We start from the raw sequence: 26,144 nt of genomic DNA, 5'->3' as shown, positions 1-26,144 counted from the left end.
ATGTGTAAATTTCCAATTGTTTGGTGATTTTCCAAACAAAATTGACTTGAAGGATGGTCAGAGAACATACTCTGTTTGATTTCAATTCTTTTAAATGTGTTTATGTTTATTTCATGACCCAGAATATGGTCTATCTTAGTGAATATTCCATGGTGCTTGATTTGAGTGTGTATTCTGGTGCTGTTGGGCAGAGTATCCATTACGTCAACTGTGTGTCTTATAAACGTCAGTAGATACTGTTGTTTGATGGATTGTTCGGTACTTACCTATTCTCACTTTGTCTAACAGTACTATCAACTGCTGAGGGAGATGTTGAGAGGGGCGTGGAAGTTCCCAACTATAATTTTGGATTTGTCTACTTGTCCTTTCAGTAATATCAGTTTTTAATACATATATAGATGCTGTGTTGTAACTACTGTCTTCGTGGTGGATTGACCCTTTTTTCATGATATAACATCCCACTTTGTCACTTGTAATTTTCTTTGATCTGAAATCCACTTTATCTTACAGCAGTATAGGCACTTGGCTTTTTTTAATGTTTGCACCGTGTAAGTTTCCCTCCGACGTTCTGTGTAGAACTGAGCCCCAGCCCTTCGCACATGCCAGTCTAGCCTTATTCTTGCCACGTGTTCGCCCAGCAAACTCGCTACCCGCTCACAGCCCCGCCCCCGGAGAGCCACTCCCCCAGCTCCAGGGGCCGCCCCCGGGCCGGTCGCCGCCCACGACCTCCGCTTCCCAGGCAGATGCTGGTCCCCATTCCCAGGCAGATCCGGCTCCCGCCCAAGTTTGCACAAAGTAAGCAAACGAAAAGCCCTCGGCCGGAGGCTAGGGTGCGCGGCCGCTGCCCCCGCCGGCAGACTCAGGTGGGAAAGCCCGAAGATCCCCATCTCCGCCCGGCAGCCCGAGACCGGAAGCGGAAATGCGGCGCGGCGGGGGCGGGGAGGGGGCGGAGTCTTGCCTACGGCGGGGAGTCCAGGCCGGTCAGCACGTCGGGGCGGAAGCCCGCGTGACGCGCGGGACTCGGTGAGCGGCGGGAGGGCAGGGGCTCGGGGGAGTCCGGGGCGGGGTGGGCGGGCGTGGACGGCGGGCAGTCCCTAGTCACGGGCTCTCGCGTCCCAACGTCCCTCTCGGGAGCCCCTTTTCCTCCCTAGGGGCTTCGCATCGTTTCCTCGGCCTGGGAAACTTATGTTTTCACGCTGCCCCCTCCTCAGAGTCCCCCGCATCACTCTCACCTGGGGGCCACCCTTCCCACAACCCCAGGGTGCTTTTGGCCACGTCCGAAGATGCTCTAGGTTGTCACCACCTGGGAGGGAGAGAGAGGTGTGCTGGCACCTGGGGGTGGTGGCCCGGGACGCTGTTCAACCTCCTGTAATGTACAGGACGGCCCCCATGACAAGGAATTTTCCAGCCTCGAATGTCAGCAGTGCCCCGGTTGGGAAACCCTGCTCAAGGGTCTTAAAATCTCTGAAGTTTTGAATGAACTGTGGAAATCGTCTACAATTCAGCTGTCACTTGTAGGGCCCGTAAGTGACAAGTCGTTTTTAAAGTGTCTCGAGTCGCCATAAAATCTCTGTCCAGCCAAATGAGCTGAGCTAATCAAATGCACACAGTGTGAAGCTTTTTGTCCCATTTGGGGAGCAGATGGCTGGATAGAATTCAGCAAAAGCTAGCCACGTCCAACAGTTAAATCAGTAAATACACACGCACAAAAGCTGAATGGGGTGGTTTTTCTATCCAGTAATTGTATTACACCCTATTAAAAGCCTCAGAAGCAATATTTGTACTTTTTTCCCCCCACAGACAAGAAAAGCATCTCTGGATCTAAAGTTTCTGTTGACAACGGCCTTAAAGGTCCATGTGTCCTGGGTGATCTGTGGATTTCTGTGTGACCAGGTGAGTAGTGTATGGAACTTGTAAGATCAGGTTCCAGCAGCTTCAGCTGTGCGGAACTGCTCAGGGGCCTTACCGTGCTCAGGTTGAAAACACAAGGAGTCGCTAAGAGTCTGGGGCTAAAAATTAAATTACTCAATGTCCTTATAAAATATTCAAATGTTTAAAATTTTGATTAAAACTTTTCTTTGCAGTTGGTTCAAAACTAAGATGATATAAAAGGTTTACCTTACGAAGTCTTGCCCTCACCTGTTCGTGCATTCTATTCTTAGCCACCTATGGGTAATTACTTTTATTGGCTTACCATGCATTTTTAACCTTACAGGTTTTCTTTAAGTAAACGCAAGCAAGCAAATATATTATCATTTCCACTTTACTTACACAAAACATTGTGGAACTGTATGCATTTTTCCTTGCCTTGCTTTTTTTTTTTTTTTTTTTTTGGCTTAACATATACTGAAGATTTTTCCATTGTTAGTGCATAGAGTACTTTGCTCTTTTTAACTGTGAATAGTGTTAGAAACCAAAATCTAGACACTGGGTGTGCTAAGCGCATCTGGAGTATCATGGCTTTTAGGACCTTTCACTGGATATAGCTAGGAAATACACATTTTTTTAAACCATAAGTTTAGCATATTTCTCACTCAAATTTAACTTTACAGTGGGTTTTTTCCTTATCTTCTTTGATTTCATATTAATCTCTCATGTGTTATATTAAAAATGTTGGTTCCTAATAACACTAATCTGTTTACTTGGTGGTATTCTCCATCAGTGTATGTAACAAACTACTCTCCGAAGCTTTGCTGTTCTTTCCTAGCAGTCTCGCTTCTGGAAATATGCTCTGAATGTAAACCTCCCAAAATACAAAACAACATATACACATGAGGTTATGCATGGGAGGATTATTTCCAACAGCAAAAGATGAGAAACAACTCAAATGTCCATCAATAGGAAACTGGCAGAATTGGCAATATACTTTGTTTTAATCGTCATACGAAAGCATTTTTTTCCGAACTGTGTTGTGATCATGTTTCCAAGTTGATGTGCAGTTAGGCTCATTTGGTTATTTGTTTTCAGTGGGAAGGATTGCAGTTGTGTTTTTAAAATATGGTTCCAAAGTCAAAACTATATAAAAAGTCATGTCTAGGGGAATCTAAATTCAATTCTCGTCTCCTCAGTTATTCTTCTGCCCTTATTGGTTACCATTTACATTCATTTGTTTTATCCTCTCTGCATTTCTTGATCTGGTAGATAAGAAATAGCATCAGTGTGGTTGCAACATGCATCTCTGTTTCTGTGAATAAGATCTCAGTGATTCCACCAAAGGCATTGTCCTTGAAATGTTAGTGGTAGAAACCAGAATGTGCCATGTAGAGTGAGCAGGAGGGGAGAAAATGAGACCGAGTGAAAAAACTGGCTGTGATGAGGGAGACTGGGTGATAAATGGGAAGAAAGCTGTGCTCTTGGGGTAGATTTATTTCGCTGCTGAAAATACTACGTTGGGTTTAAATGGTGTGAGGAAGTCTGGTGGAGTGGGAGAGCTTGAAGAGAGGGGGGACTAGACATAACTGATAGTGTACAGCTCCTAAATGTGGGCGGGATGGAACACAGAGCAGAGCTGCAGAGCCTGGCCCAGGACCTCATGCATGCTAAGCACGTGTTCCACCACTGAGCTATACCCCTACCCCCCTGATTTATTCATTATTTAATTACTGCATAAAAAATTATCCCAAGCCTTAGTCCCTCAAAACAACAAAAATCACATATCATCGCTCACAGTTTGTGTAGTTCAGAAATTCAGGAGCAGCTTAGCTAGAAGGTTCTGGCACACTGGAGAAAAACCTTAAGAAGGTAACGAGTGTTTTCATGTGTTCTGCACTAGATGTATCCTCAAAAGGCACAAGAGTTCATATTGGGGAGAGTCATTATGAATGAGATCAGTGTGGCCAGGCCTTCAGCGTGAGCTCCTCCCTCACTGTGCACAGTAGAATTCATACAGGAGAGAAGCCTTACGAGTGCAGTGCTTGTGGGAAAACCTTTAGGAAGAGCTCACATCTGACACAGCACATGAGAACTCATACTGGAGAAAAACCTATGAGTGTAACCAGTGTGGAAAACCCTTCAGCAGTAGCTTTCCTCTTACAGTGCACGAGAGAATACACAGTGCAAGAAACTCTATGGACGTAGTAACTGTGGGAAAGCCTTTAATAGTCTGTCATCTCGTAAGAAACACGTGAGAGCTCCCACTGGAGCAAAACCCTGTGAGTGTAATCGTTGTGGAAGGGCTTTCAGTAGTAACTCTTACCTGTCTGTGCACAAGAAAATCCATAATAGGTAGATACGGCTGCAGTAACTCTGGGGGAGCCTTTGCTGACTTCTCATCCCTCAGACACCTTGGGAACTCTCACTGGATGTGTAAATTGTCTGTTGTAACAAATTGGCCCCAAAACTTAGTGGTTTAAAAACAGCAGGCATTTATTATCCCACAGTTCATGTAGGTCAGGAGTTCAGAAGCATTTTGGCTACGTAGTTCTAGCTCAGGCTCTCATGAGGTTGCAGTCAAGGTGCCACCTAGAACTGTGCTCGTCAGAAGTCTTTAGGACTGAAGGGTCCCTTCTGAAGACAGCTTACCTCACGTGCCTGACCAGCTAGAGCCAGTGGTTGGCATGGGACCTGCAGTTCCTCACCATGTAGGCCTCTCCACAGTGCCGAGGGTCTTTACAATATGGCGGCAGGTAAATGATCCAGAAAAGGCGATGCAGAAGCCGTGATGTCTTTTATGACCTAACCTCAGAAGGATATATTCTTTCTTCATCTGTATGGTGTTGGCCACCCAGAAAGATCCTGACTCAGTGTGGAAGGGGCCCACACAAGTTATGAATACTAGTAGGAAGAGATCACTGGGAACCATCTTGGAGGCTGGTCATGACTCAGTGAAGAAAAGCTCTCTTCAGACCTTCACCCTCCCAATTTAATCAGTATGGAGTGGCATTCTGTAACCCACATGTTAACTTACTCTGGAGAGAAACCTTATAAATGCGGTCTATGTGGTGAAACCTTCAACTCAACTCAGAATGTTTTTGTGCACACATGCAAAAAATTGCCTACTGGGGAGAAACAGGAGGAATGCAGTTCTGTGATATCTCTGGTGAATCAGAATGGTTCACACCAAGAGAAAACCCTACAACTACCATCAGAATGGAAAACCCTTGAGAGAACGCTCACCCCTTAAGATCTATGTGAGAAGTCACACTGGAGGAACACTGTGTAAGGAATGTGGGATGGAAACCAACTGGCCCTGAGCCTGGGGAGGTTGATGGACTGCATCAGTGGGCTTATTTGTCGTGATACAAATATTCTCCAGTGAACTATGGTGATAGCTGTGCATTTCTGCGAGTCTACTGAAAGCCACTGAATTGTGCACTTTAAATGGGTGAATTTATGTGGTCATGTTACTAAATCCAGACTCGCTCTGCTCACCGCATGACAGGCCAATAAATTGGGAGATGAGGTGTTGGGGCAAGGAATAATGACTTTATTTGGAAAGCGGGCAGACTAAAAAGATGGCAGACTAATGTCCTGGAGTACCGTCTTCCCCAAGTCAGAAGTCAGGCTCTTTTTATACTAAAAAGGGGAGACACTGTGGTTGTTGCAAGCTTCTTGGTGTTGGAATCCTTTGTTCTTACAGCTGTTCACGTGGGTCAGTTCATGGTGTCCCTGTAAACTTCCAACAAAACGTGTTATTTTTTATTCTGCAACTTGTTATCTTTGTGTGAATGGAAACGTCTTAATACCCTTAAAGGTAGAGCCTTGAGAATGGTCCATCCTGTCTATTTCAGGCTATAGGCAACAGTCTTTTACAAAATGTGCAGAACCAGCCCAGGAAACAGCACAGCATTAAAGCCAAAGGAACACATCTAATATGGAGTCAGATTTGTTCTTTTCTATTACAGTATGGCATTTGAATTATATCTCTTAAAGTTATTTGAAAATTTTAAAGAAATGAAGGAGATAAATGGACCAGAAAAATACACATTTGCTAGGGCAGGTTTTACTCATCAAGCAGGAAGGTTGTGGGTACAAAGATGCTCAGATCCACCCTAATTCTCAAGTGGAGAATTGTCCCATGAACCACTCGGTGGCTTCCAGGAAATAGGTCTCTGGCTCCTGGACGTTGAGAGAATGGTTGTGACGTTGGCCCTGAAAGGAGAAGAACAGTTAGAAGGGATAGGACTTGCAGGGGACCTGAGCTGTCCCTTGTAGGAAGCTGACTGATGGGTTGAAGGCCCTCTCTGGAATCAGTAGGGGCCAGCAGGCAGCCAAGCCATCCTCTGGCTAGCTTTAATTACAAAAGAAAGATTCTGAAAAGCGCACTAGCTTCACAAGCCCAGCCCTTGAGGTCAGTACCCACCCTTGTTGGAATGACAAATGGCATTTAGCCACCTGAGAGTGACGAGTGATAGGTCAGACATGCCCTTAGATGTCCAGGGCTACACTGAGGGCCTCCGTGCTAGGCATTGGGAGTATCACCAGTCACGAGTCCTTCCTATGTCTGTAAAAGATGATCCGACCCAGCCACCCCCAGCCCCTGCAGCGGACGTGGCCATGTGACTTATTCTAGCCAATGAAATCTGAGCAGAAGGCTGGGCAAGTCTCCAGTTTTTCTTCTCTTACTGGCACAATCCTGGCCTCAGAGACCCCAGGCTGGGATCTCTGACGCCAAATCACAAGGGAGAATACTAAGCATCTGCAGCCGTTTCCAGCAGTTCAGTGGGGCATCCTGAGGACGCTCTCAGTTTGAAGACAAACTGGGATGTGGCACTGATACTCTAAATGGTAGGCAGACAGGAAGGGAATCTCCAGTTCCTCACAGAACTGATGGATGGCATTTTTGGAGGGAGACCAATGACTGTACCTGGGTGATGCCCAGGTATTTTTTTTTGTTACTGACCAGGGTTCTTGGTCTCCTTAATCAATGGAAATTGTTAAGAGAGGTCAGACGAGAAATTCAGGCAAGGCTTTGTTGGGACTCAGCACAAGGGAGCAAAAACAAGTCACAGGCTCCCTTGCTTGCTCCTTGGAGGGGGTGGGTAGTGAGCTGGTCCCTGAAACGAGGTGAGGATAGGGGCAGATAGGTGAGCGAGGCTGGAGGGGCGGCTTAGATGATCTGCCCACCCCCTTGGTGGATCTGTGTGCAGGGATCACATGCAGGACTTGCTTTTGCTCCTGGCACCTCTGAAGTGACGGGTTTTTGGTCTTTTCGTATCTTGTTGTTCATAACTTGGTCCAGCTGCACACAGTTATTTTTAGGCCCTTGTAGTTTCTTTGTATTCTGTTGCTCGAGGAGACGTTTGTCCAGGTGCAAGCATTGCAGCAAAAGGCCCCAGGTCCCAGCCTGTCTCATTTTCATCAGGTCTGGTAAGGTGGAGACAACTGCCTTTGAGAGATGAGTGTATTACTCACAGTGCCCAAGAGGATGGGGTAGTCCGTGCCACACAGGGCAGCACAGGGAGGCGCCGGGGGGGTCAGGTGGCAGGAGGAGTGGCAGGAAGCATGGGCATGAGCCTTTATTGTGGTCTCCATGGGAAAGGCAAGGCAGGGTAAGCAATATTAGGACTGGCTAGTTTGAATAATTTTTGGGAGCTCTGGGCTGTAGGGATGGTCCCTTGCTCTCTGATACCGGCCCTGGGGTGACTGAGAGCAGGGAGACTATTAACTCATGTGAGAGTCAAAAGAGGTGGGTAGGGTATGGACCCTGGATTGGTGGGTGTGCATATGAGAGGCGCACTCCCAGGAAGGTTTGTCCGCCGTCTACGAATTGGCCAGCCCTGGGAAGGGTGCCTCTTCCAGATCAGCAAGATATCAACACATCCTAAAGTACAGGAAAATTTTAAAACATGATCAGTACATGCAGACCCTAAATACATCTCTTCAGAGCCTCTGGGCATTATCCCTGTCTCTTGTTCCAGCTGCCCCTACAGTAACCATTCTGCAAGAGTCAAGCTAGCAGACCTGAGTTAAACATGTATTAAAAAAAAAATTGAGGGGGATCATATAAAAGAAGAGCACCCTACAGTCTGTCTTTCTAAGAGAATGTGAAGGAAGTCCAGAGGTAGACATTCCAAAATGGAACATGCTTTTTAAATATACAGCCCCTCTGTCTGCTAATTCCCCGACTTCTCCACGAGCCTGGATCCTGGACAGAACAGGACGTGGAGCGGAGCTAGGGGCAGTCTGCAAATGCCACGCGGCTTGGGAAGAAGGAGTGTTGTAAGCTGCTGAGGCCAAGCCTGGGGCCAGAAGTGAACCAGGAAAATAACCATCTCGCCCTCATTCTCCTCCCTCTCCACCCCGCCCCCCCCCCCCGCCAGGTCTCCACCCTGCCGATGAGGAGGAATGTCATTGTCAGAACCCACCAAAGCCAGAGGGCAAGGGTCCCTGCTGCATCCACTGTAGGTCAGCCTTCTGGGGTCAGAGTACAGGGTGAAGCAGCATGCGGAGGGACAGACAGAAGCCATCGGCTCGGCATTTGATCAAAATGCAAACTCCCTTCTGAAAAAGAGTGAATAAACTAGGAATATGCACTGCTTCCCCAGTGCAATAGAAAAACCTAAAAACTCACACTTCATAGCCAGGCGCTGTGCGAAGGGCTTTCGGGTATTAACTCACTCACCTTTCACAGCATCTCTATGAAGAAGATACTGTTACCCCCGTTTATGCTCATCACGGAAGTGCACTGCTCAGATCTCACCCGATGGGGTGAGGGGAGGGTACCACAAACTGACCACCTCCAGCTGCCGCATCTTCAGACCTGCTGGAGGTTCACGCCAAAGCCATGTTGTCCCTGGGCTGTTCCCAACCAATGCCCGAGCTTGAGGGATGGGAGTACCAGAGCCAGGTCATTTCTCACCAAGGCAGGGCTCCTCTCACAAGAATTCTGTGCTCTGGGTGCCCCCATCGGCTTTATGGAGACTTTCTCAGAACGGTCCTGAGAGCTACTCCTGCTCCCTCTCCCCTTATCCACACATCCGATTCTGTTTTAGTGTCTGCTTTTCAAAGAACCTAAGTTACGGCGCTATTTTTCAGATGAGAAAACTGACATGAAGGCACAGAGAGGTTAAGTGACTTACTCAAGGTCACACAGCTCCTAAAAGATTAAAAAGCTGACAGTCTCACTTCAGAATCTGTACTCTTAACCATTCCACTATGAGAGAGAGAGAACCCAAACAACATCTGAAATATTCCTCCTCATCTTGATTTTGTAACCCCACTGGCCCATCTGAATTATGATTTTCTGCTACTTTGATCCATTTTTCCAAAGGCTGACAACAAAAACATCTCTGGAGTGTCCTTTTTAATTCCAAAATAGTCCCTGAAGATGGCAGTGTTTCATCAACAAACCGAACTGTTCCTAGAACCAAGGATCACAACCAGTGAGGCAGTACATTGTTTTATAACCTGCAGATCTTGATTCCACGTAGTGTACACATTGGTTAACTAGCCCACGGAGGAGTTTCAACATATGTAGCAACTAATCAGAGGACCCAAACCCAGAGCTACAAAGCACCAAATAAAATTCCCACCCCCCGCGTCACTCCATGCGCTGGAACACGCACTGACTTTTACAGAACAGCAGCAGCAGAGCAGGAGCAGGAGATGGAAATGCTCTGTACAGGCATCAGTGTGAGGGAGGTGAAGTCACATTTTGGTAACAGGTGGTCCTAATGGACGTGGGGTGGCTGAAAAAGAATCTGGGATCCTAGGATGTGGTGTCAGCGAGCCCTGAAAACTGGTTACAGAGTATGGGAAGCATCTGCATTTCAGGCTCATTTCATTGCTCACAACCCAGATAACAAAGCAAGAACAGTTAATGATTGCAGTGAACTGTATGTTGGCGCTGGCCAGCAGGATCATCTGTTCATCTCCTCGTGACTTCAAGCTCTTATCCAAATGACTCCCCTGGGACAGGGGGGAGGTATAGCTCAGTGGTAGAGCGCGTGCTTAGCATGCATGAGGTCCTGGGTTCAATCCCCAGTACCTCCATTTTTAAAATTAAATAAGTAAACCTAATTTCCTCACCCCCACCAAAAAAAATGACTCCCCTGATGGCTAACATATGTCCACCTTCTGAAACCAATCATCACCAGTTAGACATTTAAGCCAGTTAGCACTTGACTTCTTTTATCCTCCCACTCAGAACCATAAATTGATCTTCTAGAATCCAGTTATACAAGTATTCACTCTGAAGAAGGGGAAATCTCTTCAGGGTCACAGCCGTGGTAGCCATGACACTTGTGATCACTGATCACCCCAAGGGATGGAAAATCATAGTCACTTGCTCAACAACCCCTTGTCCGGAGAGTAGGACTTGCATGTATCTTTTGGAGGGGAGGAGGTTGCAATTGGACCCATAACATGCATTTAGGCACAGGGGTCCGGCATTTGTACCCCTGGACCATTGCCAGATGTGGCTGCCCCTAGGGAGGGGATATGACCTTGGACAAAGCAGCTCCCTTGAGCCCAGGAGAGTGCTGGCAAAGGGACTCAGGTGTGAGCCCCCAGCAGACAGCCTTCCTGGCAGCTGGAAGTGTGAGCACCTGGGTTCTGAAGACGTGGTCTGTGTGGTACTACAGCATCAGCTACGGTGGGTCACCGCAGTGGCGTCCTGCAAGGCTCTGATTATAACGAGGGCTTCTAGAGGTGCCTGGGGTTTGTGATTCTGGATGAGTCACCTTAAGGACCCAATTCCAGGCAGCACTGTCAGCTCCCTGGGGAGAAGGGGCCCCAGCGGAAGGGTTGGCAGCATCCAGAGAGGTTGGAGATCAATGGCTAGAACCTTTGGATCTCATCACACATAGTCTGGACCACCCCACAACCCTGTCATCCCTTCCAGAGTATCACTTCCCTCTTCTATGGAGTGCTTTGGAGAGACCAGAGTTCTCATGTGCTTCCTCTTGCTTGTGCACCAAGCTGATGACCACTGTCCCACCTGTTGTGCTGTTCACATCTGGGGCAGAGCCAGGGCCCCTGCTAAGTTGCACTGACATCACTTAGCCAGGAGTTTGAGGAGTCCAAGTGGCCCCTCTGGGCCTAGAGCCCACCACCCACCTGCTCACCCTGAGACTGAAGCATCCCTGGGACTCTTTCCTGGGGAGACTCTTTCCAGCCTCCGTTGTCCAAGAGGCTTCTACTGAATTTAACAAACCCAGAGAGGCACAATTCAGGCTACCACCTAGCAGGGGCACCAGCTTCTTGGAGGACGGGGATCCTGGAGGGGTGTGAAGGTGTGGGAAGGACATCCTGGAGGGAGCGTGAAGGGTAAACGTTACCTCATTTGATCCTCACTACGGTCACATGAAGGAAGGTCTATCATCTTCAGTCATAGAAGGGTAAAGTGAGACGTGTGGGCTGTTGTTGACTCTCAGTTGGTTCACGCCTCCCTGTATCCAAACTAATGTATATAAACAAGTTTATACTGTACAGCACAGGGAACTATATTCAATATCTTGTAATAACTTGTAGTGAAAAAAATTAAGAAAATGAATATATGTATGTTCATGTATGACTGAAGCATTATGCTGTACATGAGAAATTGATACAACATTGTAAACTGGCTATATTTCAATTAAATATATGTATACAAAAAAATTTAGCATCTAAGTCTCCAGCATGGTGGAATGGAGCAAGGTCCTGGTGTGGGGGGGGGTCCCCCTGGCATTCTTCTGGTGAACCACTTAAGTGTTTGGATTCTTGGAAGGTTGGAGTCCTTGGGGGAGCAGTTACTTACCAACTAGCATAGAAATAGTTCAGTATTTAAATGGTTGGTTCAACTGTACAGGTATGTACCAATGGAGCAACAGCCCTGCTGGTAACAATATTTAACTTCCTGCTTCAGTGTTTTGATGAACCGGGGGGGTTTGTCCCCTCTCCAAACAGACACCCACAACCAGCCAGAAGGTGTCGGGTAACAGCCCATCCCATAGTTACAGCTCCACACTGTTCACAGGTCCTTGCTTGGACACCACACAGAAGCAAGAGTATTCTCAGATAATTTATTCAGAATTTTCATATAAACAGGTAATTATCCCATATTTTACATGCAGAGCAATTTCAATATCCAAAAAACAAAAAGGCATATTCTATACATGGTGCTACTTGCCTCTTTTAGGAAAACATTGAAAAAAAAATAAGAATTGAGCTTTTGGTGGGTTTTGTGTCTCCGAGTTGTTTTCCGCCTAAGCCGAGGCACATTTGATCCTGCGTGGCTGACAGCGGATGGGTGTCTGCTGCAGACACGCAGGGCCTGGACCCCCCACCAGGCACACAAGGTCAACAGAGTAAACAAGCCATTCCTGAACGTGTGTGTGGACACACATTCTTGGCGGGGAGATGGGTAGGTGTTGCCTTCCTTCTCAAATGGGACCAGGAGCCCCAGAGTCATGATCTGAGTTTCAACAAGGATTTTTAGGGGCCACACCCAAATAAAAATGTGGCTGGAGGCTGGTTCTGAACCTTGACTGCTATGAGGTGACAGTGAACTCAAAAAGTCATTATTTCCCTCTCTTTCTGGGGGACCCCATAGGGAAACATTTACCTCCAGTTGCAGCTTCTGAACATCCATCACATTCTTTCATGTGTTTGAAAGAATGAACGCCAGTCTGTTCTTTGCATTCCCAACCTCAGCTCTGGGGTAAATCAATACTCTGAAGAACATTCTGGAAGGTTTTCTGAAGGGACACCATCCTACGTGCATCATTTCTAAACAATCAGCATTTTCCCATCCCCCACTCCCAACAAAACCATAATTTCTAAGTAGCCTGAGGTGTCAACGACTCACCAAGTGGCATCTGATAGACATTTAACCCCCAACTTCCACCCACCACAAAGTAGAAAAAAGATTGTCATTGAGGGCGCAGCACACAGATCACTTATGCAGGTGGCTAGCACGGGCCAAGCCCTGATGGTGTTCCTGCCCACTGGCCAATGTTATTGCTGCTGCCAAGAAACATCTCCCAACCCAACAAGCATGTTTCACAGCAGACCGTCTGCTCTGGCTGGAGGAAGTGGAAGATCTGTCCCTCAGCTTGGTGGCAGTCTCCAACCATCATGGGATTGTATGTGCAGACCTTTGCATCAGTTTTCTTTCAGTTGTGCTCGCTGTCTATCCAGAGAACCAGCAGCATTTCCCCCCTTTCTTACCAGCTTAAAATGACAGAAAAGCACCCTGGACAGCTCCCAGGATACAAACATTTCCAGATGTGTGTTTGACATCACTGGTCCAGGGAGAAACCACTATGTGGATTTTGCCACACAAATAAAAAAGGGTTTTAAAACCAGCAAGACATCTTTAAAAACACAAACAACAAAAAGGGTCAACCAAAGCTGGCTTTGTTGCTTTTTTTCTGTAGCACATCACTACAACCCTCCAGGACATCCATGACTTTCTAGGACCAAAACTCTGTTGTTACAGAGCGAGTCAACATTATCTGATGTAAAAAGGGGGCTGTTATTCCAGGCTGCTTGCTCTTTGACTGCAGCAAGAGAGACAGCTAAACGAAGGCGGGGAGATCCCGTTCACACAGGGCAGGCCCAGCGCTCTGAGCTGCCTCTCCAGGACGGGTGGGGAGGTACGGTAAGGGCGGTGACGTCTGCTGAGGATGACAGCATCCCTGCTGGCCCTGCCCAGACTTAGCATGTGGGCTCTCAAAGCCCCACAGGATCAAATAGTATCATCTTGAGGTCAACCAAACCACAATACAGGGGTCCAAGGTTTTGTTGCTAAAAAAATGTGTTCAGCATGGTGGGTTTTGGTTTGAGATTTCTCAACGTGCCCCCTTTTCACTCAGAGAATAAAAGAGACACCACGTTGGGTGTCTGTGCAAGGTGCCCATGAGTGTGATTGGTTCCATGCCCCTCTCCAAAAAAAAAAAACAAAACAAAAAAAAAACCTCAGCCTGAAAGGAATGGAAATAAGCCATACAGAGCCCAGGGCACCTTGGTGCTCACACCAGAAGGATGCTGTGGGACAGTGGGGGTGCTGGCCCTGCATCACAGCCTGTCTTTGCCCCAGCCGGGGAGCTTCCCTCACCAGAGGGTGGCACTCAGGCCAGGGTGTCCCCCACACATCAGATACATCATGATGGCCTGGAACTTGGTTCATGTTTGGAGAGCACAGTGTCAATGGATGGAGGATTTAAAAAAAAAAAAAAAAAAAAAAAAAAGAGGAAGATTAAATCCAGAGAAGAATATTATCAGCCAGAAAAAAAGGATCTGTGTTCATATGAAAGCCACACTTCAGCCCAACTCCCTCCCTCAAAATTCTTACTGGTCCCTGGCATTCGGAATCAGCTGATACAATTTTCCCTGATTCAGATTGGATCCAGGCAGAATTCTGAAGTCTCAAAGATGTTGATGATTGAACCACATCCTAACAGTACACTGAGGTAGACTGTGCTGGAAAAAAAAAATCATTAGCCCACATTCACCTGTTTATTTTTTCTTTGAAAAAAAATTTACATGCACTCCATTTTTTACGAAAGTGATTTTTACAGTGATTTTTATATATTAAAATAAATAATTTTTCCCCTAATATAAGAAAACCTTTCTGAATTAGAAAAATGTGAAAATTGCTGCTAGTGTAGTATATGGCCACTACAAATTTACTACGGAAAGAACAAAATACCTAGATCTACGGGTATGTGTTTTTTTTAATTTACGTACAGACCCTCTTATATGTACAAAATAAATTTGGCGAAAATAATTTCTGTACTCTTGCTCCTTGTACCCAATCGCTGAGACTCCCCAGAAGTATTTTACATGCTGAGATTTCTCAAATCATATAAATAACAATAGGCAATTGGGATGTGTGTCTACCTGTGTCCTTAATCAAGAACTGAGAAGGTTCAGAGGTCGCCATTGTGTCTCTATCCTGTTCTTCAGCCCGCAGCTCTTAAGAGAAGGAAGCAAGCAAAACTTTGTGAGAAAGTGCACTCAAGGGATGACCCAGGGGTGACGATTTCGATGAACCAGAGTGAGGAGTTCACCATGTTCTCTCTTTGAGCAGCTGTCGTCCTCTCCCCTGAGGGAGGAAGCTGTGGACTCATGCCCATTCGGAAGTTCTCGGTAGCGCTGAAGGTCCTTGGTTTCTCCTGCAGACTCCTCTCTCTTAGGGACTGCGACATTGTAAGCACCTGAGGGTTCGGCTCAGGCCCCACACCTGGCCCAGCTGAGGTCCCTGGGCACAGAGCAGCTTCTGGGAGGTCAGTTTTGAGGACAGTCAGATGCCCTGAGGGCGGAGGGGACCGCAGGCACATCTTGCTTCATATTGCTAGTGTTCTCAGAGGCCGTCCGTGCTGTCCCACTTTGGGGTCTGATTCTGTTGTGTTTGCACAGTAACTGTAGGACGTGCCCACCCAGTTGAGGAAGCCCAAGAGGTACACACGGGACCAGAGGATCCGAGAGCCACACGCGTGTTCGAAGGCAGGGCTCAGCTTACCCGAGCAGAAACCAAAGCATCCATCAAACCCAGTCGCCCACACCCTCCGCGTGGCCTCACCACGACGTCCAGAAGGGTTAGCAGCTAACGTGGCTTTATTCCCAGAAAAGCAGATGCCTTTAAGACCACACCGAGAGGCCACTGGTGCCTCGTTCCCCCTCCCCACACAGGCAGACCAACCCACAAGCCCTACCCCCACCCCGGGGAAAGGGGCAATAACTTAGGAGGCTGATGCTGGAGATTTCTTTCAAAAATTAAATATGTTACAAATATATTCTCAAAACTTATCATCTCAGTTTTTTTTTCTTATTTTTTTTTCTTTTTTTTAAATGTCCTGGCTTTGTTTTGGTCTTGTAAAGATCCATTATCACTCCAAAGGACTCCCTCGGCTCCCGGAAAACGTTTTTCACCAAAGTTAAGGGAGAGAAGACTCCTGAGGCTAGACTTGGGACAAAAGAAAAACCTGTTGAGGGCACAGTCTCCCAGTAAAGAAGAAGGAAGGAGGCGGGGGACCAAGGGCTCACATACTTGAAAAGCAGAACCTTCATGAGCTGATCCCCAAAGCAACAACTCAGCCCAAATGATTGGCGTGCACACACACTCAGACACACACACGCCAGCTGCGCCTAACCTGGACACACACCCGCACACACACGCCCGAGTACACACGTGCGCCACACACCCGGACTGCAGGTCCTTATCGAAAGTACAAAAGCAGCAGCTATTGGTCAATTTGAGGAACTGATTTTTGTGAAGGAAAAAAAAAGTCCTTCAGCCTGGATGAGAAAAACTTTCTCGAAGCCCACTCGACAAAGCTTGGAATTCTACTTGAACAGGGTTTTCTTTCTTTCTTTCAAACTTTTGTTCCACAAACAAGTGTTATGTTTTATACTGTAGCTCAGACACCAGCAAAAAAAAAAAAAAAAAAGTAAAAACGGGTGCTTTCTTTCAATCTACCGAAAAAGTAGCATCTTGGCTTGAAACCGCGGTGGCCAGAAGGGACAGCAGCGGTGGAAACCTTTCCCCTCTGTGTTCACAGTTAACTTCTCAGACGAGTCAAGTTGGCAATGGAACCAATGTGTTTTGAAGTCATCAGATGAACAGAAATGGATCGCCATGATCTCCGAGCTCCGTTTGACACTGTGGCAGAGTCGTGTGCAAGTCCTGAGTTTTCTGCAGGCCTTCAAACCAGGAGGAAGTGAAGCCGGGAACCCCTGCCCCCCGCAGGGGCCGTTAGGAAGGGTCGGACCGCGGCAGGGTCAGGATGCGGCCGTTCCTCTTGCCCCCGTTCATGTGGGTGTAGGGGATGTGCTCCTCGTAGCCCCGCTTCAGCCCCAGCGCCGACCCCGCGTCCCGGCCCCCGGCCTCCTCCCGCTGCGAGTGTGCCGACCGGTCCAGCGGGACGCTCTCCATGTCCTCAAACTCCATGTCCAGCTCCTCGCTCTCCGGCGCCTTGTTCTCCTCGCTGTGGAAGAAGGAAACTTCGGGAAAGCTGGGGTGCAGGTCGTCCTTGAGCAGGTCGACGATCTCCAGGAAGGTCGGCCGCATCTTGGGGTTGAACTGCCAGCACATGCGCATCAGGTTGGTGCTGTGGGACGGAGGGGCACGTGGAGGGTGAGCCCCGGGGTCCCCCCACCGCCAAGAGGCCCCGCCCCGCCGCGCGGTCCACACCCACCGCGACCGCCGACGGCAGCAGGCAGAAGCCGCAATTCTACGGCGGCTGAAAGATGATTTTGGCAAGAGAGCCACGGGCCCTGCCTCATCCCAAAACCAAATCCAGAAAGGCCTGTCCTGATGTTGCCACTCGGTGAGGACTGCAGCTCATCACTGGACGTGTCCCTGCCCGCGATGGGTGTGTGCAGCTGCGTTGACTGACCCTAGGGGTCCGCCCTGCACTCCCAGCCCTCACTCTCCGCAGGGGACCTTGACTTTGCTCAGGACAGGCACTGTCCTGCTCCCCGGCTCCCTTCTCCCAAGGCAACCACCGCTGCGGGGTTTCCTGTACAAGCTTCCAAAGATACGATGTGCAGTAAAGCATCGCGTGCAAAGATGCAATACACACACACAAATATGTACAGTGACACGATGTGCAAACACAAGTGCGCGTGCAGAGATACAACGGGCTAACACAAGCACACGTGGACACAGGACACGCAAACCCAAGTAGCCATGCAAAGGGCAAAGGCTTCTGAATGAGCGGCCCACACACTGCACCCTTTTCCGCACTTACACTCTGTCTGGACAGTTGTCAGGTTGATCCAGATACCCTCCATCCATGACGAATTTCAACACCTGCTCATTAGATAGGCCTTGGTAAGGCTGTTCTGCCAAGCTGGTAATTTCCCAGAGGACCACGCCGAAGGACCTGCCAAGGACAGCTGGGAAGTAGTACCAAGGAAGCCATTAAAACACACACACAACACACCTTCTTGGTGTACGAGAACCTGGCCGGCCAGTTCTTTAAACAATCCATGCTGCAGTTCAGAAATGCCTGTGAGATTAGTTTCACAGAAATGTCACAGTGGCTGCAGAAGGGTCCCCAGCCCTGACATCGCCTTCCGCGAGGAGGGCAGTTTTTGCCTGACTGTCTTGCTGGTCATTCCAGTAGAGCAACCTGGAATTCAAGCCCAGCGTTCTGGCCGTCAGCCCACCCGCGACTCACCACATGTCGGAAGAAGTGGTGAAGACCCCGTCCTTCAGGGATTCGGGTGCCATCCACCGCACGGGGAGCAGGCCCTTGCCCCCTTTCCGGTAGTAGTCCGTTTCGTAGATGTCTCTGGTCATTCCAAAGTCTGCCAACAAACAGTTCACATGCTCTTAACCTTCAGCCTGTGGCCCTGCTGTTTGCCATCTTTACTGCTCCGCCCCGGCGTGTGCTCACCTGGGTCATGGTCAAATCCACTGAGAATGGATTCTGAGGGCACTCATGAGGATGTGGGGGGAGAGAATGGTCCGCCATTTAAAGGGAAGGAAAAGGAGCCACCAAGTGGCAAAGAAATGACGTTCTGGCCTGCAGCTTGGGAATCCCATTCTCAGCAACGCTTCCTTCCCACCCATGACCTCACAGGCATCTCAAACAACTTCTCACTCTCTGCAGCCAACCTACTGTTCTCCATTGGATACGGCCCCACCAACCACCCAGCTGCCCAGCTGGAAACCCAGGTTTGGGTCCCCCTTTGGCCATCTCCTTTTCTCCCATCCCCCAGCGGAGATAGTGGTGAGTTCTGCCCGCTCTCCCTCCACATCCCTCTCTAACCTAGTCTGCTCCTCTCCATTGCCCTGGACGCACACAGGCCCACCACCATTTCTCACCTGCAGGACCCTCCCTCCGCCCTGACCCTGACAGCCCACTGCCCAAGAGAAGCTACATGAGCTACGTGCCGCTCGCTGCGTCACACTGGTGATGTGGGATGTAGGGTGACGTCTGCACAACTCACCGGGACTCGCAAGGTCCTCCTGGGTCTGGCTCCCGCCTCTCCCCTTAGCCTCACGTCTCATGCTGCTCTCTGCTCCCCTCTGCGTTCATTTTATTCACACCACATCAGCCATCCTTCCAACCTCAGGGCCTTTGCATGTGTTCTAACTCCCCCAGGTCAACATCCAGTCCTGCAAGTCTTGCCTAAAATGTTGCCTCCTTACAGAGAGAGGCCTTTCCTCTCTTATCACGCACCTCTTACTTCCTTCAGGGCTCCTTCCCGTCTTCATTAGCTTACCTAAGTGTTAACTATTTTACCATTCGTCCAGAACAGCTCTGGCCAGGAGAACTTTCCGCAGCGATGAGCATGGCCTATCTCCGCACTGTCCCATATGGCTCCAGGTGGCTACTGAACACCAGAAGGGTGGCCAGTGCGACTGATGGGCTGAGCATTTTATTTTACTGAATTTAAATTTATGTAACTGTAAATGGCCACACGTGGCCAGTAGCTACCGAGCTGGACAGCGCGGACAAAGGCTGCAGGGGGCACAGGGGCAGTAAAACCGCGGCAGGTTATTCAGCCCTGCGCCCGGCGCATGTGCCGCAGCGGCTTGCCCAAATACTGCTTAAAGAAGTGAACAAGTGAGTTAATGAGCAAATGCAATTCGATTACAGTGTCAGGATGGGGCCCCCGTCCAAAACCCTGCCCCTTTGCACTATTAGAAAAGATTCCAGTGCTCATCACAGACAATTCCTTCTTGAAGTCAGAAGTCCTGGGATCTACATTTCAAAGCAGAAAGCCAGACGCACCTCCGATTTTGACGGTAAAATCATGAGCGACCATGCAGTTCCGAGCTGCGAGGTCCCGGTGCACGAACTTCTTGGCGTTCAGGTACGCCATCCCATCGGCAATCTCCGCCGCCATCTGAATCATCTCTTGCAGCGTAGGGGGAGGGCGACCAGGGTTATTCTAAAGTCAAAACATGGAGTCGTGTTCAGCGACACTGGTGCCCGCAGCCCAGAGCGGGCGCCCTGCCCGGTGCCTCGCGGCAGCTCACCTCGGCCTCCGGCCGCAGGGAACGGAGGTAGCTCTTTAAGTCTCCGTGAGCCATCAACTCCATCACCACCAGTGTCGGCTGGCCTTTGGACACCACCCCCAGGAGGCGGACCTGCAAAGCAAGCATGGGTGGGAAGGGGGCTTCTTGAATGAGGGTCTGTGGGAAGATTTCAATGCAGCCATCTCTCCCTGTCTGGTACCTCCATCACACACAGCATCCTGCTGCTGAGTGGACTGTGGGAAGCCCTGGTCTGTCTGGCTGAAATGCCAGGGTCAGCATCTTGCTGGGTGGGGGCTTTGGGGGGAGGGAGATTTCAGGACTCACAGTCTGGTGGGTGAGGGGAGCAGAGAGACCTGCCCACCCATAGCAACATAGCGGGGCAAAGCCCTGGATATCTCCATGCCTCTGAGCACTCAAGGCACATTCTCACCTCTGGGCCTTTGCACCAGCTGCTTGCTCTGCTTGACCCTCTGTTCCCTATTTGCAGCTCAGTCCCTACATCTTTAAGTCTCTGCTCAGACAAGCCTTCACTGCGGCTGCATTCCCAGTTCCCCAGCTCTGCCCTCCTTTCCCATTTTGCCATAGCATCACCTCCTAAAGTATGACATAATTAACCTATTGTGTTTAGATTCTGTCTCCACCCGCTGGATTGGGAACTCCGAGAGGGCAGATGTGTGCTGCATCCCAGAGAGGGGAACAGGGCTCAGTACAGAACAGGTGCTTCGTTAATATGTGTGGGGCAAGGAGACATTAAGGGACCACTGTGGGAGCAGAAAGACAGGGAATCTGTGCTGACTTGGCGGGTGGGGGAGGGAGATAGGGGTGGGTGGACCACAGTGTGTTTAAAGGTTACAGAGGAGCCAGGAAGATAGGAGAGATGGAGGATCCTGGAGAGTGATGGGACAGGAAAGGGTCTGGCTCTGGGTGAGACGGGAGAGGATGGGACTGGAGAAATGAGAAGGGAGGGACCCTCTCCCCAGCTTAGGATGCTCAGCAGAGAGGGGGGCCAGGCAGGGGGGTCCATACCCAGCCTCCTCATGCTTTGTGCCCTAGGAGGAAGGATGGAGGCGGCGGGATGAGGGAACAGGCTTAAAAGGAAGCCTTGTTCCCCTCCCAGGGCCAGTGCGGGACTCACCACGTGGTGGCAGGTGAAGCCCTTCATGACCGAGGCCTCGTTGAGAAACTCAATCCGTTCTCGCAGGCTGGCCGACTCGTTGACCGTCTTCACCGCCACGCGGGTCTCCGCCTCGCCCTTGACGATGTCCCTGGCGTTGCCCTCGTACACCATGCCGAAGGAGCCCTGCCCGAGCTCTCGCAGCAGCGCGATCTTCTCCCGGGGCACCTCCCACTCGTCCGGCACGTACACAGAACACGGGAACACTGCTCCTCATTATCTACACAGCAGCCTCAGTGGCTCCCGCGGGGGCCCCTGGCCACCTCCCACCCAAGCCCTGCCTCGCTAACGTTCATCACTAAGTGACGTGTGATGCAGTATCTGTGCCGGGCAGTGGGCACACGGCCAAGAACAGGACAGGTGGAGGCTCGGGAAGGAGCCACAACTGGTCCAGGGTCCTGGCCAGGAAGTGCCGGGATGGGCCTGCATCCCCATCCTTCCTGTCTGAGTGCAGAGCCCTGCCACCAAATGACACTACTCTCCACCCGAGCCTGTTTTCTGCAAAGTGCCAAGGGGACGGGGGAGCACCCAACCTGCCAACCCACAGACATGTGAGTGAGCCCATCCAGGACCACCCAGTGCCAGTGGATCTGCAGACCGGCCTCAGCCAACTGGGTGAGACCAGGAGAACCAGCACTGCCCAGGTGGCAAACCCACCAAATTGTGAGCTAAGAGATGGTGGTGGTTTTAAGCCACTAAGTTTGGGGTGGTTTGTTACACAGCATATGATTCTCAGACAAATGCACAAAGTCCTCATGAGAAAAGCCAAGATGCACCTGCCTTCCTCTGCACCGGTTGTGGGCTGAGCTGTGTCCCCTGCAGATTTACATGTTGAAGTCCTAACCCTGGCATCTCAGAATATGGCTGTATTTGGAGACAGGGTCTTTATAGAGGGGATCAAGGTAAAATGAGGTCATTCAAAGAGGCTCTAATCCAATCTGACCGGTGTCCTTGAAGAGGCGATTAGGACACAGACCCACGCACAGAGGGAAGACCACGTGAAGACACACGGAGAAGGCGGCCGTCTCCAAGCCAAGGAGAGAGGCCCTGCCAACACCTCGCTCTCAGACTTCCAGCCTCCAGGACCGCGAGGAAATCAAATTAAGTTTCTAAGCCTCCAGTCTGTGAGGCTTTGTTACAGTGGCCCGAGCAAACACAATACAGTGACCAATGCCTCCTGCAAGGACACTGGGTCAGACAGGAGCTCTGCACCTAAATGACTCATAGATGGTCACTGGGGTGGGGGTGGGGGCACTCTGCCCCCTGGGACCCTGAGCTTGGACCATTCCGTGTGTTCCCTCTGCCCAGATCTTCCTGGCCTTAAAGACTCATGAGCCCCAATTTCTGGCTTTCACCGAGCACCTTTCTGCCCTCAGCCATCGCTGCATCCCCAGAAGGAAGCAGGCCGGTGGGGGGGCAGAGGCAGCCACGAGCAGACAGCCTGGCCTAGCCTGACTGTGAGGCCAATGGCAGCCTTGGGGTCCAACTCCCCCGTTTCTGATGTCATTGACACCATTCCCAAGCAGGTGAGGGGGCTCTGGATCCACATTCATCCCCTCCTGCTCCTGGGCTCTGTGCATATTCCCCCTGGGGTAGCCGCCTCGTCTAGTGTCTCTGCTCTGATGCTTTGAGGGCCTGCTGACTCCGGAAGCACTGCCTGTCCCGGGGCAGCCAGTTCCCACAGGTAGTAAATGGCTCACCTGGGAGTCTGCCTTTCATACCTGCACCAGCCAGTTCAGAGCCCACACCCCAACCCCTCCCTGATCTGGGCCGCTATGCCCCTGCCCTGATCACCCCAGGGCCAAGGAGCGGACATGCAGGGACAGCCCCTGTGCCCCAGACTCTGCCAAAATGGTTCAAACTAGTCCCTCCCCCATCTCGCCCTGCCCTGCCTCGCCCTTCCCGTGGGAGCCACAGTAGAGGCTCTCGCCCACAGGCTCCCTCGCACTCTTGCCTCCTGACAGGCCCTGGTGCTTCCCCAGTGGCCCTGCCTCCCGTTCCTAGGAATCCGTGAGGATAAACTTCTTCCTCATGACAGGCACCTCCGTGACTGCAAGTCTTACCAGACTTGTGTAAAGCAAATCCCAGGTGCCCTCAAACATACCACCCCCGTATCCCGAGGCAGCCTCTCGCTGGGCAGTGCTGTTCATGCTTTGAAAGTCACTTTTTGATTTTTTGCTGCATGAAGCATTTTAGAAGCTTGTAAAGCAACAGCTGCCTTCACGTCTGAAGGAGCAGCCAGGCCTTATCCACAGGGGTCACTCACTGGCCTTTGGTTCAGTCAAGGGGAATATGGCCATCCGTCCTGCACTCCTGCCACCAACATAAGCATCCCATCCATGTTCCACAGATGTGTCCCTGGTACCCACCCAGCCTCCCGTCTGCCCCCTCTCGTCCCTGCTCCTTATCTCCCCCCTCCCCGACCCCCAGGCCCCCCTCTTGGCTTCCGACTCTCACCGCCCTGATGAGACGGCCAATTTGGTCACTGCTCTCTGGCTCTGACCCTTGGCACTCTCTGGCACGAGCCTCAGACCGCACAGCCCCCACGGCTGGGGGACCAGGTTCTTGGCCTCCCAGCCCAGCCCGCAGATCCCAAACCAGCTAGATCAGCCCATCTAAACAGGCGCCAGACAGACAGCAGGTGTCTGTCTGCTCCCAGTAACAGGGTTTCTGAAGCAAAGGGCAGGTCTGCAAGCGCAAGTGAACAAGAGGACCCTTCTCAGCATCCCGGGGGTCAAGCCCTGAGTGTCACTCGACACGGTGGCAAAGGGAACTGCACAGCAGGGTTCTGGTCACCCGTGGGGAGGGGGCTAAGACTCACCATCGCTGGCACTGAGGTACTCGGGGTTCGAAGAAGCATACAGTGGTCCCAGTGGCCCATCCGGCTGCCTGGATGAGAAAAACAGAGGCACCCTCATAGGACTCTGTGGGTCACTAGTGGGAGGGCAAATGGCCACCCTTATTAGCAGCATCCACATAACCCTGCATACACTCTGGAGTGAGGATGTGGGACCCTTTTTTTTTTTAGTGGAACCCATCAGATGCCTACTTAAGTGTGCCACCACAGAACTGCTCACCCATAAACTGTAATTTATGGTTGTTCCACGTGACACCTTTTAAAAACCACTCACCCACCGCTGTTCTGAAGCCATCTCTTTCCAGCTTATAAGAAACAATTTTCAATTTTCAGGAGATTTGCAAGCCAGTTGTTAAATACAGCCATCATTAACATTGAATCGCATGGGCTTATAATTAAATAAATTGTATACGAAGCAAAGGTGACGGTTATTCAAGACCCACCACTTCCTGATAATCATACTACACTTTACTAGGATCCACACTCTTGAGCCCGCCTAGTTACCGCACGTATTTACATTATTGCATCCGTGTGGCAGAAACACTGTATGACAGTGAGCGGCTGCTTATCTCCTCCCGACTCTGCGCTCAGTGACATCACTTCTGGAGCTGGAAATTGGCCCCGGTGGGAACAGCCACACCACAGAAGTAGGCAAACACTACAAACCAAGACTGATTTATCACTCTGTTGTATGTCCAGGCTTGAGAAAGTGATGGCAAAAATGTTAATAATGCAGACGAAGCTTAAAAATATGTCATCTCCGGAGCCATGACATCGCAAAAGGCACAAAAAGATTGAGAAAATGTGCTCTCAGAAAATAATCTCAGAATTATTCTCTGATTCTGCAGAGTCACTCCTATTACCGATAAGCATGTATGTACATCATTTTTGTCTCGCTCTTTAATGCACAGTATCAGTCGACACTTATCCTGGAACTACACTCATTCGTGAACTGCAACCATACGTTGGCTACAAAGGTTTGGGCGGGGAAAAATTGGCAAAGACATTTGGTGAGGCTCAGCTGGCCAGAGAGTTTATGATAAAGAGTACTGTATGCTGCATTATGACCATTATCCGTAAATTACATGCTATGCGTCCTTTGCACCAGTAAAACGCATAGCAAGTCTAGATGCAGCGCGAGCCGGTTGTTAACCTTTTACACTCACCTCTTTCTCAGGAACAGATAAATACTCCCAATCACAACACTGAAGAGAAATACAAAGATGAGGGGGCCGATGATAATCTTTGCAATATTTGATGGGACGTCTACTGAAATAGAATAAGAAAATACATGTTTCACATCAAAATGCGTTCCCATCAAATTTCACATCAGAACTCACATCTGCATGCTTTAACGGTGGGCCGCACAACCTCGCTGTCCCTGTGCCTCTCCTGCTGGTGTCCACAGGGCTGGGCAGCAGGCTCAGAGGCCCGTATTCTGGAAGCAAGTCCCTGACCCCAGACCCCTGCCCACTACCAGCTTTCTCCCTTTGCCACCGACGGTCAGTTTCCATCAGCCACATCCCCAGGTTTAATGCTTGGCTGTCACAACCTTGAAACTCTTAACAATTTTTAAGCCAGGGGCCCTGCATTTCACACTGGACCCTGTGAATTAAATAGCATATTTTAATCCCAGCAGCACCCATGGTAGATGAAAAATTCACCAGGAAGTGCCCTGAGTATGCTGGGGGCTCCTCCCACCAAAAACTAAACCAGTTGAGGAAATGTTATGCAGCCTTAATTTTTTTTTTTAATTCACATGCAAGGCCAAGTTGTCTGAAATTATAAACATGTATTCAGACGCTTCCAAGCCCAGGAGGAAAATGAGCTCTGAAAAGTCAGAGAAGAAACCGGGTCCTTTGGGTCTTTCACTAGAGCAGCTTGCTGAATGCTTGCCACCACACCCGGCGGTGTTTAGACTGCTTTGACAGGTGATCTTAATTAATCATCCCATACGCCAGCGTGTGAGATGCTACGACCAACACCAGTTAACAGAGGCTCAGAGCTGATCCACAGGGGAGCAGGGATTTGAACCCGGGCAGTCTGAGTGAGTTCTTGGCCACTGCCCTGAGCTGTCTTTGGTGGCCAGCTCTATCCTGAGATATCTCATCCTCCCGGACCTCCCTGTATTGACAGCCAACTGCCTCCTCCCATCTCCGGTGGCTCCTAGCATTCAGAAAGCCTCCGTAAATATTTGATGATTGAATGTGACTTGAGAAATGGAAACCATCTGGTCATGTGCAGTTGTCGGCGGG

At 49.9% G+C, this 26,144-nt stretch overlaps 1 protein-coding gene, 1 long non-coding RNA gene and 1 other non-coding gene across 5 annotated transcripts in view; 2 read left to right on the top strand and 1 right to left on the bottom strand.

Annotated features, from left to right (window-relative positions):
* Positions 1 to 944: 944 nt before the first annotated feature.
* On the top strand, positions 945 to 11,309 carry LOC116659108. The gene is made up of 3 exons (XR_004314416.1): positions 945 to 1,023; positions 1,801 to 1,893; positions 8,262 to 11,309. It is a non-coding gene; the product is annotated as an uncharacterized LOC116659108 (long non-coding RNA).
* TRNAA-AGC lies at positions 9,862 to 9,933 on the top strand. Its single transcript has one exon. It is a non-coding gene; the product is annotated as a tRNA-Ala (tRNA).
* Positions 11,310 to 11,928: 619 nt separating the features above from the next.
* The window catches only part of INSR (insulin receptor), a 114,491-nt gene continuing 100,275 nt past the window's right edge, over positions 11,929 to 26,144 (bottom strand). Inside the window, exons 15-22 of one of the 3 annotated variants that reach the window (XM_032466237.1) lie at positions 25,056 to 25,158; positions 23,854 to 23,921; positions 20,994 to 21,238; positions 19,859 to 19,969; positions 19,611 to 19,770; positions 18,048 to 18,177; positions 17,616 to 17,750; positions 11,929 to 16,973 (exon numbers count right to left, since the gene is read on the bottom strand). In XM_032466237.1, the coding sequence (XP_032322128.1) occupies positions 16,619 to 16,973; positions 17,616 to 17,750; positions 18,048 to 18,177; positions 19,611 to 19,770; positions 19,859 to 19,969; positions 20,994 to 21,238; positions 23,854 to 23,921; positions 25,056 to 25,158 (1,307 nt within the window). In that variant the 3' untranslated portion in view covers positions 11,929 to 16,618. The remainder of the gene's footprint in view (positions 16,974 to 17,615; positions 17,751 to 18,047; positions 18,178 to 19,610; positions 19,771 to 19,858; positions 19,970 to 20,993; positions 21,239 to 23,853; positions 23,922 to 25,055; positions 25,159 to 26,144) is intronic. The other 2 variants (XM_032466238.1, XM_032466239.1) reach the window with 2 other exon arrangements.

This window comes from Camelus ferus, chromosome 22 (genome assembly GCF_009834535.1).
Source record: "Camelus ferus isolate YT-003-E chromosome 22, BCGSAC_Cfer_1.0, whole genome shotgun sequence".
NCBI classification, from domain to species: domain Eukaryota; kingdom Metazoa; phylum Chordata; class Mammalia; order Artiodactyla; family Camelidae; genus Camelus; species Camelus ferus.
The sequence above is the reverse complement of the archived record's forward strand: the minus strand, read 5'-3'. Positions and strand labels throughout refer to the sequence as shown.